At 40.7% G+C, this 14,952-nt stretch overlaps 1 protein-coding gene across 3 annotated transcripts in view; it reads right to left on the bottom strand.

Moving 5' to 3' along the window:
* The window catches only part of TMEM185A (transmembrane protein 185A), a gene marked incomplete at both ends in the record, with an annotated part of 54,143 nt that extends 44,945 nt beyond the window's left edge, over positions 1-9,198 (bottom strand). For 2 of the 3 annotated variants that reach the window (XM_080719315.1, XM_080719316.1), the window contains one exon: positions 9,158-9,195. In XM_080719315.1, coding sequence (XP_080575441.1) covers positions 9,158-9,195 — 38 coding nt within the window. Of the gene's footprint in view, positions 1-9,157 lie in introns of all 3 variants that reach the window. The other variant, XM_080719317.1, reaches the window with a different exon arrangement.
* Between the last annotated feature and the right edge of the window lie 5,754 nt (positions 9,199-14,952).

Below are 14,952 nucleotides of genomic sequence, written 5' to 3'. Positions count from 1 at the left end.
TATTTTGTCTACCATAGCTCTGTTTTTTTTTAAAAGATCATTTACTGGATTAAGAAATGAATTCTAAATTTGTTGCATTGAGAAGTCACACTTGGAACCATTGTTGAAGTTAGGAACTAAAAGAAAAATCTGAGATGACAAGGTTTATCACCCTGGGATGAGAACAAGACAAATGCTTTACTATTGTGACATATTTCAAGCAAAAAAGCATTAAAATACTAAAAGGTCTGAAAGGAAAAGCCTAAATAATGAATAAACCACATAGCCATAGAACATGGGATTAATCTGACAACCTTCTTTGAAAATACAGGAAATGGGTATAGTTACACAAAACTGTAATCCAGTATTTGGGAGGCTGACACAAGATACTCCCAGGTTTGAGGCTAACCTTAGCAATCTAGCCAGACACTAAGTAACTTAGACTCCATCTCAAAATTTAAAAAAAAAAAATAAGCTGGGTGTGGTGGTGCACGCTTCTAATCCCAGCATTGGGGAGGCTGAGACCAGAGGATCGTGGTTCACAGACAGCCTCAGCTACTCAGTGAGGCCCTCTACAACTCAGTGAGACCCAGTTTCAAAATAAAGAATTAAAAATAGGGCAGGGCTGTAGCTCGGAGGTAGAATGTCCCTGGGTTACATCCCCAGACCTGCAAAAAATAAAATAAAATAAAATAAATAAAATAAAAATAAATAAAATAATAATAAATAATAAAACTAAATAAGGTTGGGGATGCAGCTCAGACATAAGAGTACCAGAGTTCAATCTTTAGTACTACACACTCACACAAGAAATATTTTCATTCTTGGCCTGTACCTGCTGCTATTAAATCATGACAAATAAAGTAGACAATTTTCTATAAAAATATGGAAATGGACACTAAGTAGATAAAATAGTATAGTTATAATGAGAATTAGTAGGATAAGAAAACACAATTTCTAGCTGGGTATGGTGGTGCATATTCAGCAACTTGGCAAGACCCTCAGCAATTTAGTGAGACGTTGTTTCAAAATAAAAAAATAAAAAGGTCTGGGAATGCAGCTCAGAAATAGAATGCCTATGTGTTCAATCCCAGGAAGGAAGGAAGGGAGGGAGGATAGGAAGATGGAAGACACAATTTTATTTTTTTGTGGATCTGGACATGGAGCCCAGGGGCATTCGACCTCCAAGTTACATCCCTGCCCTATTTTTTATTCTTTATTTTGAAACAGGGGCTCACTAAGTTGCAGAGGGCTTCTCTAAGTAGCTGAGGCTGTCTGCAAACTTCGATCCTCCAGTCTCAGCCTCCTGAATGCTGGGATTATAAGCATGTGTCACCACATCCGGATTCACAACTTCTTTACATATATATATATTTTTTTTTTTTCAGGAGCAGCAATAAACACATATCTAATTTAAAACTTAAAATGGTGTTCGAGTGGCTAAAATGTGTGGAATGTCATAAAATAAAGAAGAAAAATACTTTCTTCTCTCCTGATGCTCAAAGACTAACAAGAATGGTAGGGGAGCTGGGCATGGTGGCACACACTTGTAATCCCTGAGCTTGGGAGGCAGAGACAGGAGGATCGCACAGGTTTGAAGCCAGCCTCGCTGGCTTAAGAGTCCCTGTTTCCAAATAAAAATATAAAAATAGGTCTGGGAGTGTAGCCCAGAGGTAGAAGGGTTTCCAGGAACCCCAGTACTACCAAAAAAAAAATAGTGGGCGATAATGTAACAACAAGTAACTACGTGTCATAGCAAATTGGTGGATCTGGGAGATTATTCCTCTGGGAAAACTGGGAAGGAAGGTACAGTCTAGACACAATTTGGGGATGGGGAATTCCAGACAAAGGGAATAAGAGTTTTAAAAGTCATAGGCAGGATTTGATTTCTCAATAGACTGACACACAGTGTATGTTCTATAAATCCCAATTGTTGGGGCACTGGAAAGACATGAGAAAAAGGTGTTTGAGGGAAAAAGCAAGAGGCAGGCTGGAAGCCAGGTGTGGTGGTGGACACCTGTAATCTCAGTACTTGGGAGGCTGAGATAGGAGTATCACAAGTTTGTGGCCAGCCTCAGCAACTTAGAGAGACCCTCTGCAATGTAATGAGATCCAATTTCTAAATAAAAAATAAATTATATAGCTAGGGGTATAGCTTAGAGGTTGAATGTCCCTAGGTTCAATCCCTAGTAATACATACACACACACACACACACACACACACACACACACACACACACACACAAGACTGGCTGGGGTAAAATGCTAGGGAGGTTTGATTCTCAAGTTATAGTTCTTAGAATCTGTTAATAGGCAATAGGGTATCACTGGAGATTTTCTGAGCAAAATAGTGACAGAAGGCATATATGAGTGTGTAAAGTAGGTTGAATTCTGTAGAAACTAGAGGTAGAAACTCTATACATTTCATAATAAACTAACAAAAAAGGCTGAAAATTACCTATTCATATGGATCTTTTTCAGCACTGACTTATTAAGTATTATTTATGTTGATAAGTTGATGAGAATATCTGTGTAAACTTTGAGTTTCATGTTCCTCATGAAAAAAAGGCAGATAATATTCCTCTACTGGAGAGTACTGAGGTAAGGATTAAATAAACTTATCAGTAATAATAAGAATAAAGCACTTTACTAGTAAAGCACTTTAATAGTAAAGTACTTGCTGCAAGGCTTGGCATTATGCAAGTAATGTTCAATCAATGTTAGTTTTCTTCCTTTTAAACTTTAGTTTCCTTAAATAATGAGTAAATTAAGGATGAAACACAACACCATTAAAGAACATTTAAAATATTACTGAAACACAACTAAAACACCAAAATGCCTGCGTGGGCTCCTGCCAAAGCAAAACTCAAAGAAAAAAAAAGAATCAAAGGGAAAACTAACTGAATATTTTTTCTCTAGCTCTTTCCATGGTTTATTTTTCTTTTAAAAATAAATTTATTTAAAATTAACAAATAATAATTTTGTATATTTATGCAGCACGACGGATAGTTTAGTCCTTATGTATTTGATGTATTTGTACAAAGAGTAAATGAAGGTTTTTCTTTAAAAAAAGAATTGATGTGTTGGCTTCTATGTTCAACAGTTTTACCATTTTGGGAGAGGTCCATCCTTGTTTTACAATGTTTATAAAGCTTCAGGCACAAGAGAACTAATTTTGGGGAGGCTGTATCATTCACAGAATGGATAGATGTTTACTAATTGAGTTTCTATCAAAGAAATTTATGGGGGGAAAAACAAGCCCAAATATGCAAATTAAAAAATAAAAGTAAGCTGGGCATGGTGGTATAAGCCTATAACTCCAGTACTTGGAAGGCTTGAGACCGGAAGATTGCAGGTTTGAAACCATCCTCAGCAACTTAGATCCTGTTTGAAAATAAAAAAATTATAGGCAAATTCATATATATTGCATATTTACAGTTATGTATAATTTATGCATTTTATGTTATACATTTACACACATATATGTAATTTATATTCTTTTACTTGGGAGAAAAAATAATATCTCAACTCTACCAATACATTTTGGAACCAAGTCCAAAAGAGGACACAGATGACATAGCAAACAGTAAATACCAAGCTTGATTGGCAAGAGAAAGATACTTCAAAAATATAGTGAAATAAATTTATTTATTTATTTAGTTAGTTAGTTATTTTTGTGGTACTGGGGATGGGACCTAGAGAGCTACACCCCCAGCCCTGTTTTTTATTCCTTATTTTGAAACAGGGCCTCACTAAGTTGCAGAGGGCCTCACTAAGTAGCTGAGGCTGTCAGCAAACCAGGATCCTTTTATCCCAGCCTCCCAAATACTGGGATTAAAAGCATGTACCACCACACCCAGCTCTTATTTATTTTTATACTTTTATTGGTACATTATAGTTTTATGTTGTAATGTATAATTCATAGGGATAGTGAAATATACACTCATATAGCCCTTGGTGAGATTTTTCTGGCTACTTTGAAATTCATTTCCCTTTTTATTTTTTTGTTTGGAATTAGGGTCTTTCTAGGTTGCTAAATCTTGCTAGGTGGCTGAGGCTGTCCTTGATCTTGCAATCCTCTTGTCTCAGCATCCCAAATACTTGGATTATAGGCATATACCACAATACCTGGATTCTTTTCTTTTTAAGAAACATTTGAACCAGAGCTCAGATATAAAAAATAGACTGCTGCCAGGCATGGTGGCACACGCTTGTAATCCCAGCATTTGGGAGGCGGAAACAGGAGGACTGCATTTTGTGGACAGCTTCAGCTACTGAGAGAGGCCCTTCAAGACTCAATAAGACCCTACTTCAAAAAAAGACTAAAAGCTAGGGCTGGGGATATAGCTTGGAGGTAAAATGCCCCTGGGTTCCAGCTGTAGTATCAGCTCTAGTAAAAAGTAATAATAATAATAGATTGCTTAATTATCTACAAAAGAGAACATGGCTGTTCTACTAGATATTCTAGAATTAACCACTACTTCCTAAAGTCCATTTTTTCTTTTTCTCTTTCTTTCTTTCTTTTTTGTTTTTGTTTTTGTTTTTGCGGTACTGGGGATGGAACCCAGGGACATTCTACCTCTGCGCTACATACCTAGCCTGATTTTTTATTCTTTATTTTGAAACAGGGTTTCACTAAGTTGTGAAGGGCCTCACTAAGTAGCTGAGGCTGGCTGCAAACCCAGATCCTCCTGTTTTAGTCTCTCAAAAGCTGGGATAACAAGTGTGCACCATCATGCCCAGCTAAAGTTTATTTTTCTAATTGGACCTCAGTGAGTCTTCCATTGCCATAATTGAATACCATATACTGGGTAATATATTAATAATAAAAGTTTATTCAGCTCTGACTTCTAAAGGCTGTTACGCCAAAAAGAATTGTGCCAGCACCTGCTTGGCATCTGTGAAAACCTTCTCTTTTTTCTTTTCTTTTTTGCTATTGGTGCATTGCAGTCATACATCTTAATGTGGTACAAATGGTAAAGTCATATATGCACACATATATCACTCATTTAGCCCTTCCCCAATTCCCACTCTTCCCCTCTCTCTCATGTTTGGTTCAGTGATTGATTTTGATATGTTTGTGAATGTACATGATGGTACACCTATTAGGTACTTCCCTAGTGAGGACTCTCTAACAAACCCACTTCCAACCTCATATTTCTTCTCAGCACCACTACAATGGGGACTCTCACAATAGTTTCACCCCTTGGCAGGATTCTGCCTGAACCTACAGGTAACCTTATACATCTTTTGAAATCCAGATGGAAGAAGCCAAACCTGCCGAGCTCTCACATTCTGCAGGACTACAAAACTAATATCACATGGATACTGCCAATGTTTACGGTTTATGCTTCCTGTAGCATCAGCCTAAGACACATATGGAGTTGCCTGAGCCTTGGCTATAGTGGCCAAAGAACACTGTACTGTTATTTATGGAGTAGACGCAAGGTGGGTCCTGGGTAGTAAGCCTGTGAAGAGTGAGTGCCCCAGGCTCATGCCTCCAAATCATTCATCCTTTCAGCACATTGATTCAGTGTCTCAAAATGCTGGCCCTCAAAGAATTCACAACCAAGAAAAATATGTGTGTAGTTATCAAGTAGGAATATTTTCAAAACCAGAAATTATACATTCAGATGAGACTGGTCTCTTTTAACCAACCCCCATGGAAGGCTATGCACAATTCCAGTATGTTACTGCTCAAACCATCTTTGAAACATTCCTCTTGGAAGGCTCCTTAAGAGCCTGCAGTCTGTTCCTTTGAGTATCCTAAATGATGCCAAATCTTCACCGAGAGTGAATTTGATTTTTGGAAACTGCCAAAAGCCAGCAGGAGCCAAGTTTAGTGAATAAGATGTGTAATCAAACTAGGTGGCACTATCTTGGTTCAAAATGGTATATGATTATAATGCAATAAGACAGATTTTTTATATGATTCGTAAAACTGACTCCAAAAGGGAATTCTAGATGAGTAACAATACAAGCAATAAAATAGATGTGTGTGTGTGTGTGTGTGTGTGTGTGTGTGTGTGTATGGTGTGCCCTTTCTCCAAGAAACTTTTTAAATAATACTCCTTTGACAATATAATCTCCCATATAAGGTTTTGTTTTATCACTTATAAATAGAAGTTTCCTTAGTACATTAGACCTATTCTAAAATAGGGGAGGGGGCCATCATTAAACTAGTGAAATGCCTTGGCATGAGGGGAAGAGCACAGTCTTCAGAAGGAGACTGAGATAGATTAGAATCCTGACTTGGCCCCTTACTGCCTATGCAACTTTAGGAAAGGCACAGATGCTCTAAAACTCTCTAAAATGTGGCTGATATCTCAAGCTCCATAAGTCACAGTTATTACTAATAACCTCAATAAACTCAAGACAGATTTTTTTTTTTTTTTACTATAGGTGGCTTGACATGACAAACAACAGATAAATGGTCATTTGGGTAACTGAATACTTTAATGAGAGTACTAACAAAACACTCATACTGATGATCAGGAGCCTGCTTTTTAAAATAAAAATCTGTGAGCTATGTGTGGTGGCACATACTTGTAATCCTAGTACTTGGGAGGCTGAGACAGGAGGATTGCAGGTTCAAGGACAGCATCAGTAAGTATAGTGAGACTCTCATCAATCTAGCAAGACCTTATTTCAAAATAAAAATTAAATAGAACTGGGGGTTTACCTGGGAGGTAGAAAGCCTGTTTAAACCCCATTACCAGAAAAGAATCTGTGAACCCCGTGTAGTGGTGCACACCTGTAATCTCATACTAGGAGCAATTCAGCAGCACCAAGATCTGAGGTTCTAGTACAAGGAAATACCATGTCATGTTCTTTACTTTACTCTCTAGCTGTCCAGGAGGCTTTTTTTTTTTCAGCCTGGAACAAGATTTAAAGCACAATGCCAAAAGTGAGGTGTGTCCACAATGCATAAAACTTGACTAGTGTAAAAATTTAAATTGCCAATATTCAGTCTATGTGTGTGTGTCTGTTACTGGGGATTGAACTACTCAGGGGCATTCTACCTCTGAGCTACAGCCCCAGCCCAATTTTATTTTATTTTTTTTATTTTGAAACAGGGTCTTGCCAAGTTGCTGAGGGCCTCATTAAATTGCTGAGGCTGGTCTCAAACTTAAAATCCTCCTGTCTCAGCCTCCCAAGTACTAGGATTACAAGAATGTGCCACCACTCTCAGCCAAAGTTTTACTGAAATATCTGTAACACAGATCTCTCCCACTGATAACAGTGAATCAAGAAAATGAAACAATAAAAAAAAGACCTTTAAACTTTTCAGGTACAGATGCATTTTAATTCAGGTATAATTAAAGTACTGATAAATATGTTGATTACTATAAATCTATTTAGATACAGAGTATCCCATGATAATTTTCACATATTAGTGTTTGGGGAAAATACAAAGCTAAAGGCAAAAATGGCACTGCTTTTATTCAGAAACTCTGTTATCCTTGTTAGATCACTTGAGACAGTTACTTGTGACTTCTGAATTTTTGCCACCATGGAAACATGCCATGGAATTTTCTTTTCCTAAACTACTGCAATCAATCATTAATTCAGCCTCACTGTCCAGCTTAAAAATTATACACATACAGACAGATAAGTGGGTTGCCCAAGGACACAAAACAATTCAGCTTTTACTTATCTTTCTTATCACCTTCTTCAAACAATGAAGAAGGTACACAAAGCATATACAGTTGCAGCACCACCCCTGTAGCTCTACAGACCAATCAACTCCTAGGAACAGCAAAGGAAGGCACTACAGTTAGTTTTCTGTTCCCTACTGTAGATAAATTCCTCTATGCAGTGTCTTCGAGGCCAGAAATGATAATGACTTCATTGTGATGGAGACTCTGGAACTCCAGACCAGAAAAATGAAATTAAAGAGGAATAAGAGCACTTAGGAAGTGTAAATGTCACCTTCCCTAAGGAGACTATACTCCCAAATTCTCTTTCATCCCCCAAAGCAGCCAAGATAATGGTCTCCACTTGGCTCATATAGTTCACTACTGCACGACTGCACGGTACAGTAAATCATCTGTTTACATGCCCTTCCTCAACCCCAAACTGGGATTGCCCAGCATCTGAAGTGCATAACATAGTACCTAGCATACAAATGCTTTACTGAGCGCATGTGCATGCCTTCCCACCTGCAAATAAAGGAAATACGATGTTCCCAAAGTAGTGGAATTAAGAGATCAGTTAGGACAACCCTTTATTTTACAGATGAACCAAAAAGGCAGAGAATCACTTCATTATATATGGCTTGGTCTCCAATTCAGGTCTTTTGGCTCAGTTTAGTTAAACAGACATTTTATATGTGCCTACTAAGTGCCAGGGGAAGGAGAAGCACCTGCAGTGAAGATCAGCAAGGGGTGATCTCGACTTCCTGGAGCTCACAGCTCAGAGGGAACAGAGAGTTAAAGAACAGTTGGGTAAGTGCAAGGGCAGATACTTGAATCTTTAGCAAGTGTTTTTTCTACATTGTTCACTGGGCGTTCCCAATCTAGGAAATAAGGACAGCAACATCTACTTCCTGCAAGTAAACTTATAGTGAAGAATGATGAGAAAATACATAGGATCAGGTTCGCCTCCAAAGGTATTATGTAAGGTACTACCAGAACCTGACACCGACTCTAAGAATTCGATATCGTATCAGATATCACATCAACAAATAAGCAAACAAACAAGGAAATGGGCATAAATTAAAAAAAAAAAAACACCTCAAGCAAGGGCGGACAGGACTAGAGGAAACAGCTGGGGCAGGGGGTAGGGGTGCCTGGTCAAGTGAGATGGCCCTTGGACAGGCAGTGAGGAAGGAGAGAGGATGGAACCGAGACAGGGAAGTTGGGTTACCTATGAGGAAGGGTAAGCAGTTTTAAATGGGGGACTCCCTCGGAGAAAACGGGGCTTGGGCCCTGCGCCTGGGGCCATGGCTGGGTGGCTCCAGTTGGTGCGGGAGAAGGAAGTGGGCAGATTTGCTCCGAGGCCGACTGCTTTCCCCGGAGAGCCTTTCATACCAGCAAGAAGGCTGGAGTAGAAGTCCGGGTCCTCAGGCTAAAGCATCACGGCAGCCGCGCCTCCCAGCCCGGACTCCCGGAGCCCCATCCTGTGCCCGAGCCTTCGGCCCAGAATCCAAAAGGCGCTGTCAACGCCGCCGCCTCACCTCGGGTTGAAGTCCTGGAAGAGGCCCCTCAGGTTCATGGCGGAGAACTTCACCGCGTCGTCCTCTGCTTCCCCCCTCCCCCCGCGCCGTGCAGCCTGCGACTCACAGCGGGTTCATGGTGCCAGCAACAGCCGCGTCCCTACCACCTCCGCGAGAAACCTGAACCACCGCCCCCCCCTCCCCTCCTTCCGGGCTTCCGTATGCCGTTTGCGCATGCGCCGGGAGCCCCGCCCGATTCGCGCAGCGTCCTAGAGGGCCCCAACGCTGGGACCCTGTGCAGCCAGAGAAACAGACATAGAGGATACTGGAGACAAGGGGAGAGATGTGACCCCGAGGAAGAAAGCAGAGAATCATGTGGGGATGCTGACTGGTTGAAGGCCCTCCCAGGAGTCCTGCGGTGACACATGTCTCTTAGGCCCTTGCTTCCTTTTGTGGATTTACCCCAATGATGATTGAACCTGAGGTCTGGGGGGGCTAGTGGAAGCTGCCCGCAGGCTCAGTCATCCAGCTAGTGGGTGAGATACTGGATTTTTGCTCTCATCCCAGGCTCCACCTGTCAGTTCTGCCAATGAACCCACAGCTTGCATATCAATTTCCCTTCTAAGCCCCCAGGACATGTCAAGATATGCTGGCCATCCTAAACTCTTATTACCCAGCAGCAAAGTCTTCTCCTCTGCGTGAAGGCTTCCCCTCGTGGGTTTCCTCTGACTCTTGGCATCAGGCCTATTCTTGAGGATGTCCAAAATGGAGATGTGGAACTCATCCTCACTTTTCTAACATGTTTCAGATACTCCTTGCCTCTGGCCTAGACTTTGTGGTCATCTTAGTTGACCATATAGTTTCTTCCTTACTACCAGACATTCTACTTAGAACTTCCAGTTTCATCTTCTGTGGCAAGTCAACATCTTTAAGCCTCAGTTTTGCTCCTCTGCAAAATGGAGATAATAAATTCTACTTTCACAGCTTGTTAGAAAAATTCATTGAGGGGGGTGTATAACACACTGATTAGTGTGTGTTAGGAGCTCGAAGAATGCTGCTCATCCTCAAGAATTATGTTTGCTTTTGAAATTCAAGAGCAGAATAAACTTATAGCTGATGTCCTATGATCTTCATTTCCAGATGAATTAAAGAGTTTTCCATGAACACACCAATACCTTAAACATTAGTCTAATATCATTATGAATAAAAGTCATAGTGTGGTTCAGTGGCAGACTTTCATGAAGGACAATTTATGCTGTTTAGCCCCAGGGCAAGCTTGAGAGGATCACAATTGTGAGATTCATGCTTTGGCCTGATGTATGAGCTTTCTGATGAGAACATGAAAACATTTCACAAGAGGTAATTAGACTTCCCAACACCCACTGGGGAACAGATGTTATTATATGCACTGATCTTAAGCATGAGTAACCTTAATTAAGCTTTTGACTGCCAAAGCACCAGGACCTTCTCCAGGAAGTTTTGGTTCAGCTGCCATGTCCATGATCCAGGTGGTGTCCAGTGCCTACCCCTGAGGAGTTTCCCAGTGAACCCTGAAATACAGGAGAAGAACAAAGACACAGAGACACTGGCATAACATGCCCTTGGCCACTTACCTAGTGATGGTGGAGGAACAAAGATGTGATTTGAGGTCCAACCAATCCTGCAGGCCACATTGCTAGAAAGGGGTGCCTTCTAGTGACCATAGTGCCCAGCACCGTGCTAATTCCCAGTGTCTTCACCTCAAGTAGGCATCATGAGTGAGATGGCTTGTCAGCTCTGACACTTGAATAACAGGCATCGTGGCTCTCTCAAAAGCTTCATAGACAGTGGCCCAGTAGCCTGCTCAGAGACCAGATGCTAATTTTGGTGAGGTCACAGGGAGTACTAGAACCAAACCACTGTTCTATGTGCCCACATAGTCAATTTTGGTAGTTTTCCAGAGATGGCTAGGCTATGGGGGTTTCCTAGCCTGAATAACAAAACACTAACACACAAAACTGCTTGTCCACACATTCTTTAGTTCTGACAAGCCAAATTGCCAAGGGAAGCATACAAGCTTGCCTATAAAGACATACAGGAAGAACTGGAGTATCCCAAAGCTTCAGATCCCCAGTCTTCAAGAGGTGGATTACCTTGACTTACCTCTACTATAACAAAGGCCCAGTCATGTACTCTACCAGTGTTCTCATGGAAACAAGGGGCAGAAACTCCCAGTGTCCTAAGAATTGCAAAGACCCTTCTGCTAATCTGCTTCCCACTTCTGATCCCTGGCTTGGTGTTCAAACCTGAATAGAGGCCCCAAATTTTACTAAATTGTGTGGATAGAAAAGTAAGTGACCTTGATATTGAATAAAGGCTCTGGTCTATATGTGGATTACACCCCCATATTTTTCTCTAAAAAAAGACTTTTTTTTACTTTATCTTTCTCTTGACTTGCCACCATATTCTAGGGCAATCTTGTGATAGGCCCCAATATTCTACACCCAAAATGGTTCTGGATTGAAAAGACTAGGTCACCTAATAAGCCAGACATTATATACATGTATTTATACAGGTTACGGTGTTCAGAAATATCAGTGTATCTGTACCATGATTTTAAAGATTATTTTGGATTTGTGTCATCCTTTAGATAAATTGAGCTTGCCCAATCTAATATTCACATTAGGCTTTATGCAATAGTTTGGAGGGATGACTTCTAAAGAGCAGGGCCCTGGGAGAGGGGATCTTCATGCATTCTGACATTAGGGGTCCTGGTTGTGGGAACAAAGTGCCAGTGGCCCAGGTTTCCACACCACCAGGGCCCCTCCACTGGGCTACAGCAGCATAAGAGAGTGTGCAATTAGAAAACTTGCACTCAACACTAGTGTCAACACTGCTTCAGTGGCCAGGGGTGGCTGTCATCCAACCCTGGTAAAGACCACTGGGCATACTAAAGAGATCTTCAGGGTAATATTGACAAATTCTTTAGCCAGGAAATATTGAGGTGTCAGCTTCTAAGGCTGCCCTTTCTCAGCATCAATCTCCCCATCTTCAATGCTACCTATTAGAGAATTTCTGGAGACCCCAGGACTTTGTCTACTTGCAAAATGCAACCTGCCTTTTCCCAAGGGAGCCTTTGTTTCTGGCATCTATAGCCTGATTTAGATAAATATGTGGGATTTCTGGTCCTGAGATATCCCTGGAAGGTGGTGAGGTCTAGAGTCTGGACAAGGGTTTGGTGAAATATAGAGCTGGATTTGGGGGCAAGGGGTTCTAGGTAAGGGGTTAGAATTCTATTGAAGAGATTGAATAGGTCATACCTATAGTTCTGTTTGAATCTGCAACTGCCCCTTAGCCTTCTTCCAGAGCCCTTAAAAATATACTTCCTCAGGGAAGCTTCTCTTAGGCATGCACACTACAGTTGCTGATAGAGAAGGTGAGGACAGTCCCTCTGTCCTAGTGGCCCTGCTTTCTCCCAGCATACAAGAGAAGGCAGATCATACTTCATGGAGCATGCTTTCCACTGAAGAAAACAGAGGCAATTTTCTGTTGAAAGGCAGAGTGGAGAGACTGAGCCTGGGCCTGCAGACCCACTATGGTATACCTAAGCTTTTCCTCTGAAACATTCTTTCTGCCGGGGGTTCCCAGAAGGATTTGTGGGTGGAGAGGGGAGTTCCTGGGATCCTCTCCTATAATAATATGTGCTTGCAAAGCTAAAGTCAAGTACATGTGGCCAGGCACATGGAGAAGACAGCCCCATTTTTTCCTCTAGAAATGTTTGACTTCATCTTTCTCTTGACTTGCCACCATATTCCAGGGATTGTCTCTACCAGAGGTCACCAACCAGCTGCCCATGAAACTGCCTTCTCACCCTCATTTGACTCTCTTTCTGAGTCTCCACTCTGTCTTCCCTTACTTTTTGGTTCCACATTGGTTTTTTGTCACATTTCTCTGGGACCTTCTGCCCTAATTCAGATGCATCTCTTTCCCCTAAAGCACAGGTAGCCTGTAATCTTTTGTTCTTTAGTTGCCTTCAACCAACATGTATTTTTGAACACACAAAAATTAATAATCAAACAGAGCATTGTACATGACAAGGTTCAGGAACTTGGGGACTACTGAGTCAAATCTGAAAGGACAAATAAAATTTCAGGCTGGAATAAGAGGAAAGGATATTTCAGGCAGATGCAACATTTGTAAAGGCAGAGATGTAGGCAAGTGGACCTTTTTGGAGACCTGTCTTCAGTTATACTCAGATTCCCTACATTTCCTGGGTCATAAGATGAGATCTTTCACCCAGATTGAGCAGCACTTGTTTAATAGCAGCCATATGGCCAGGGGCATTGGGCTGAGCCCCATACTCTAGCCACAAGCTTAAACAGCTTCTAAACAGCCTAAGATTAATTAATTAATGCACATCTGAAATGTAAGATACATACATTTGTGACTTGCATCTGGAATGTCCCTCCAAAAGCTTATGTATTGAAGTCTGGTCTCCAAAGCAACAAGGAGGTTGGGCATGGATAGAGGTGGATTATTAGGGATGTGGCCTTGGGGACTATGTTTAACCCTAGCCCCCACCTCTGTTTCCTGCTTTCCATGAGCTGAGCATCTTTGCTCTGCCACAGTGATGTTTCTGCCTTAGACCCAGCTTGCCATGTACTGAACCTCTGAAATTGTAAGTCAAATCAACCTTTCTTCCTCTAATTTGTTCTTGTCACGTATTTAGATCACAAAATGAAAAATTGACACTCATACTAATTTAGAAATATTGAAGTCTAGGGGAATCAAGATGTGATGCATGGCTATAATCATTTATTTGGGCGGCTGACAAAGAAGTAGCACAAGTTTGAGGTCAGTGGGCAGTAACTAGTGACACCTTATTTCAAAATGAAAAATAAAAAGGGCTGGGGTATAGTTCAGAGTTAAATTCCCCTGTGTTCAATCCCCCACCCCTCAAAAAATTCTAGGGGAGAAAGTGGATCTTAGATGTTCAGTAATAATAGCTCTGTTGTATTGGTCACCTACATTGGGTAAACTTGGATAATCTTTCTATGGATTGAATTGTGACCTCCAAAAAGACATATTAAAGTCCTAATTCCCAATACCTGTGAAGGTAAACTATTAAGATTTATTTCATAATAGGAATTATGTATATGTAATCAAGTTAATATGTGGCTATTAGAATGGGCCCCATATTGAACTATGTCTAATATGACTATGTCCTTAATAGAATAAAGGAATTTGGACACAGTCACAGGGGAAAGAGAGCCACATAAAAAACTGAAGGAATACTGAAGATACTGTTACAAGGAATGGAAAATCTGGGACCACCAGAAGTTGAAAAAGGCAAAGAAGTATTCTCTCTTAAAGTCTGAAAAAAAAACCTGCCAACACCTTGAATCTAGACTTAAAACTTCAGAACCATGAGAGAATAAATTTCTGTTGCTTTATTTTTTTAATTTATTTTTATTGGTGCAATGTATTCATACATCATAATGGTATAAAAAATACTTTTGTAGACATACATGCACAAATCGCCCAGTTAGCCCCTACCCAATCCCCACCCCGTTCCCTCCCCATCCCTCCTTCCCATGCTTGGCTTAGTGGTTGACATCTAGTTTTATAGCAATTTATCCAATATTAGCAAGGATAATCTCACAAAACAGTTTCATTTGTCTGATACCAAGCTTTTGATGACTTAACGATAACATTTCAATATTTATTTTTGCTTTCTTTCTTACTAAAGAATATATTTTTTTCTTTTTTTAGGTGAAACTATCATACATTTATTTATTTTTCAGAAAAAATCTATCCTGATATGGAATATGGACTCT

Source organism: Muscardinus avellanarius (assembly GCF_963383645.1).
Source record: "Muscardinus avellanarius genome assembly, chromosome: X".
NCBI lineage: Eukaryota > Metazoa > Chordata > Mammalia > Rodentia > Gliridae > Muscardinus > Muscardinus avellanarius.
The sequence above is the reverse complement of the archived record's forward strand: the minus strand, read 5'-3'. Positions and strand labels throughout refer to the sequence as shown.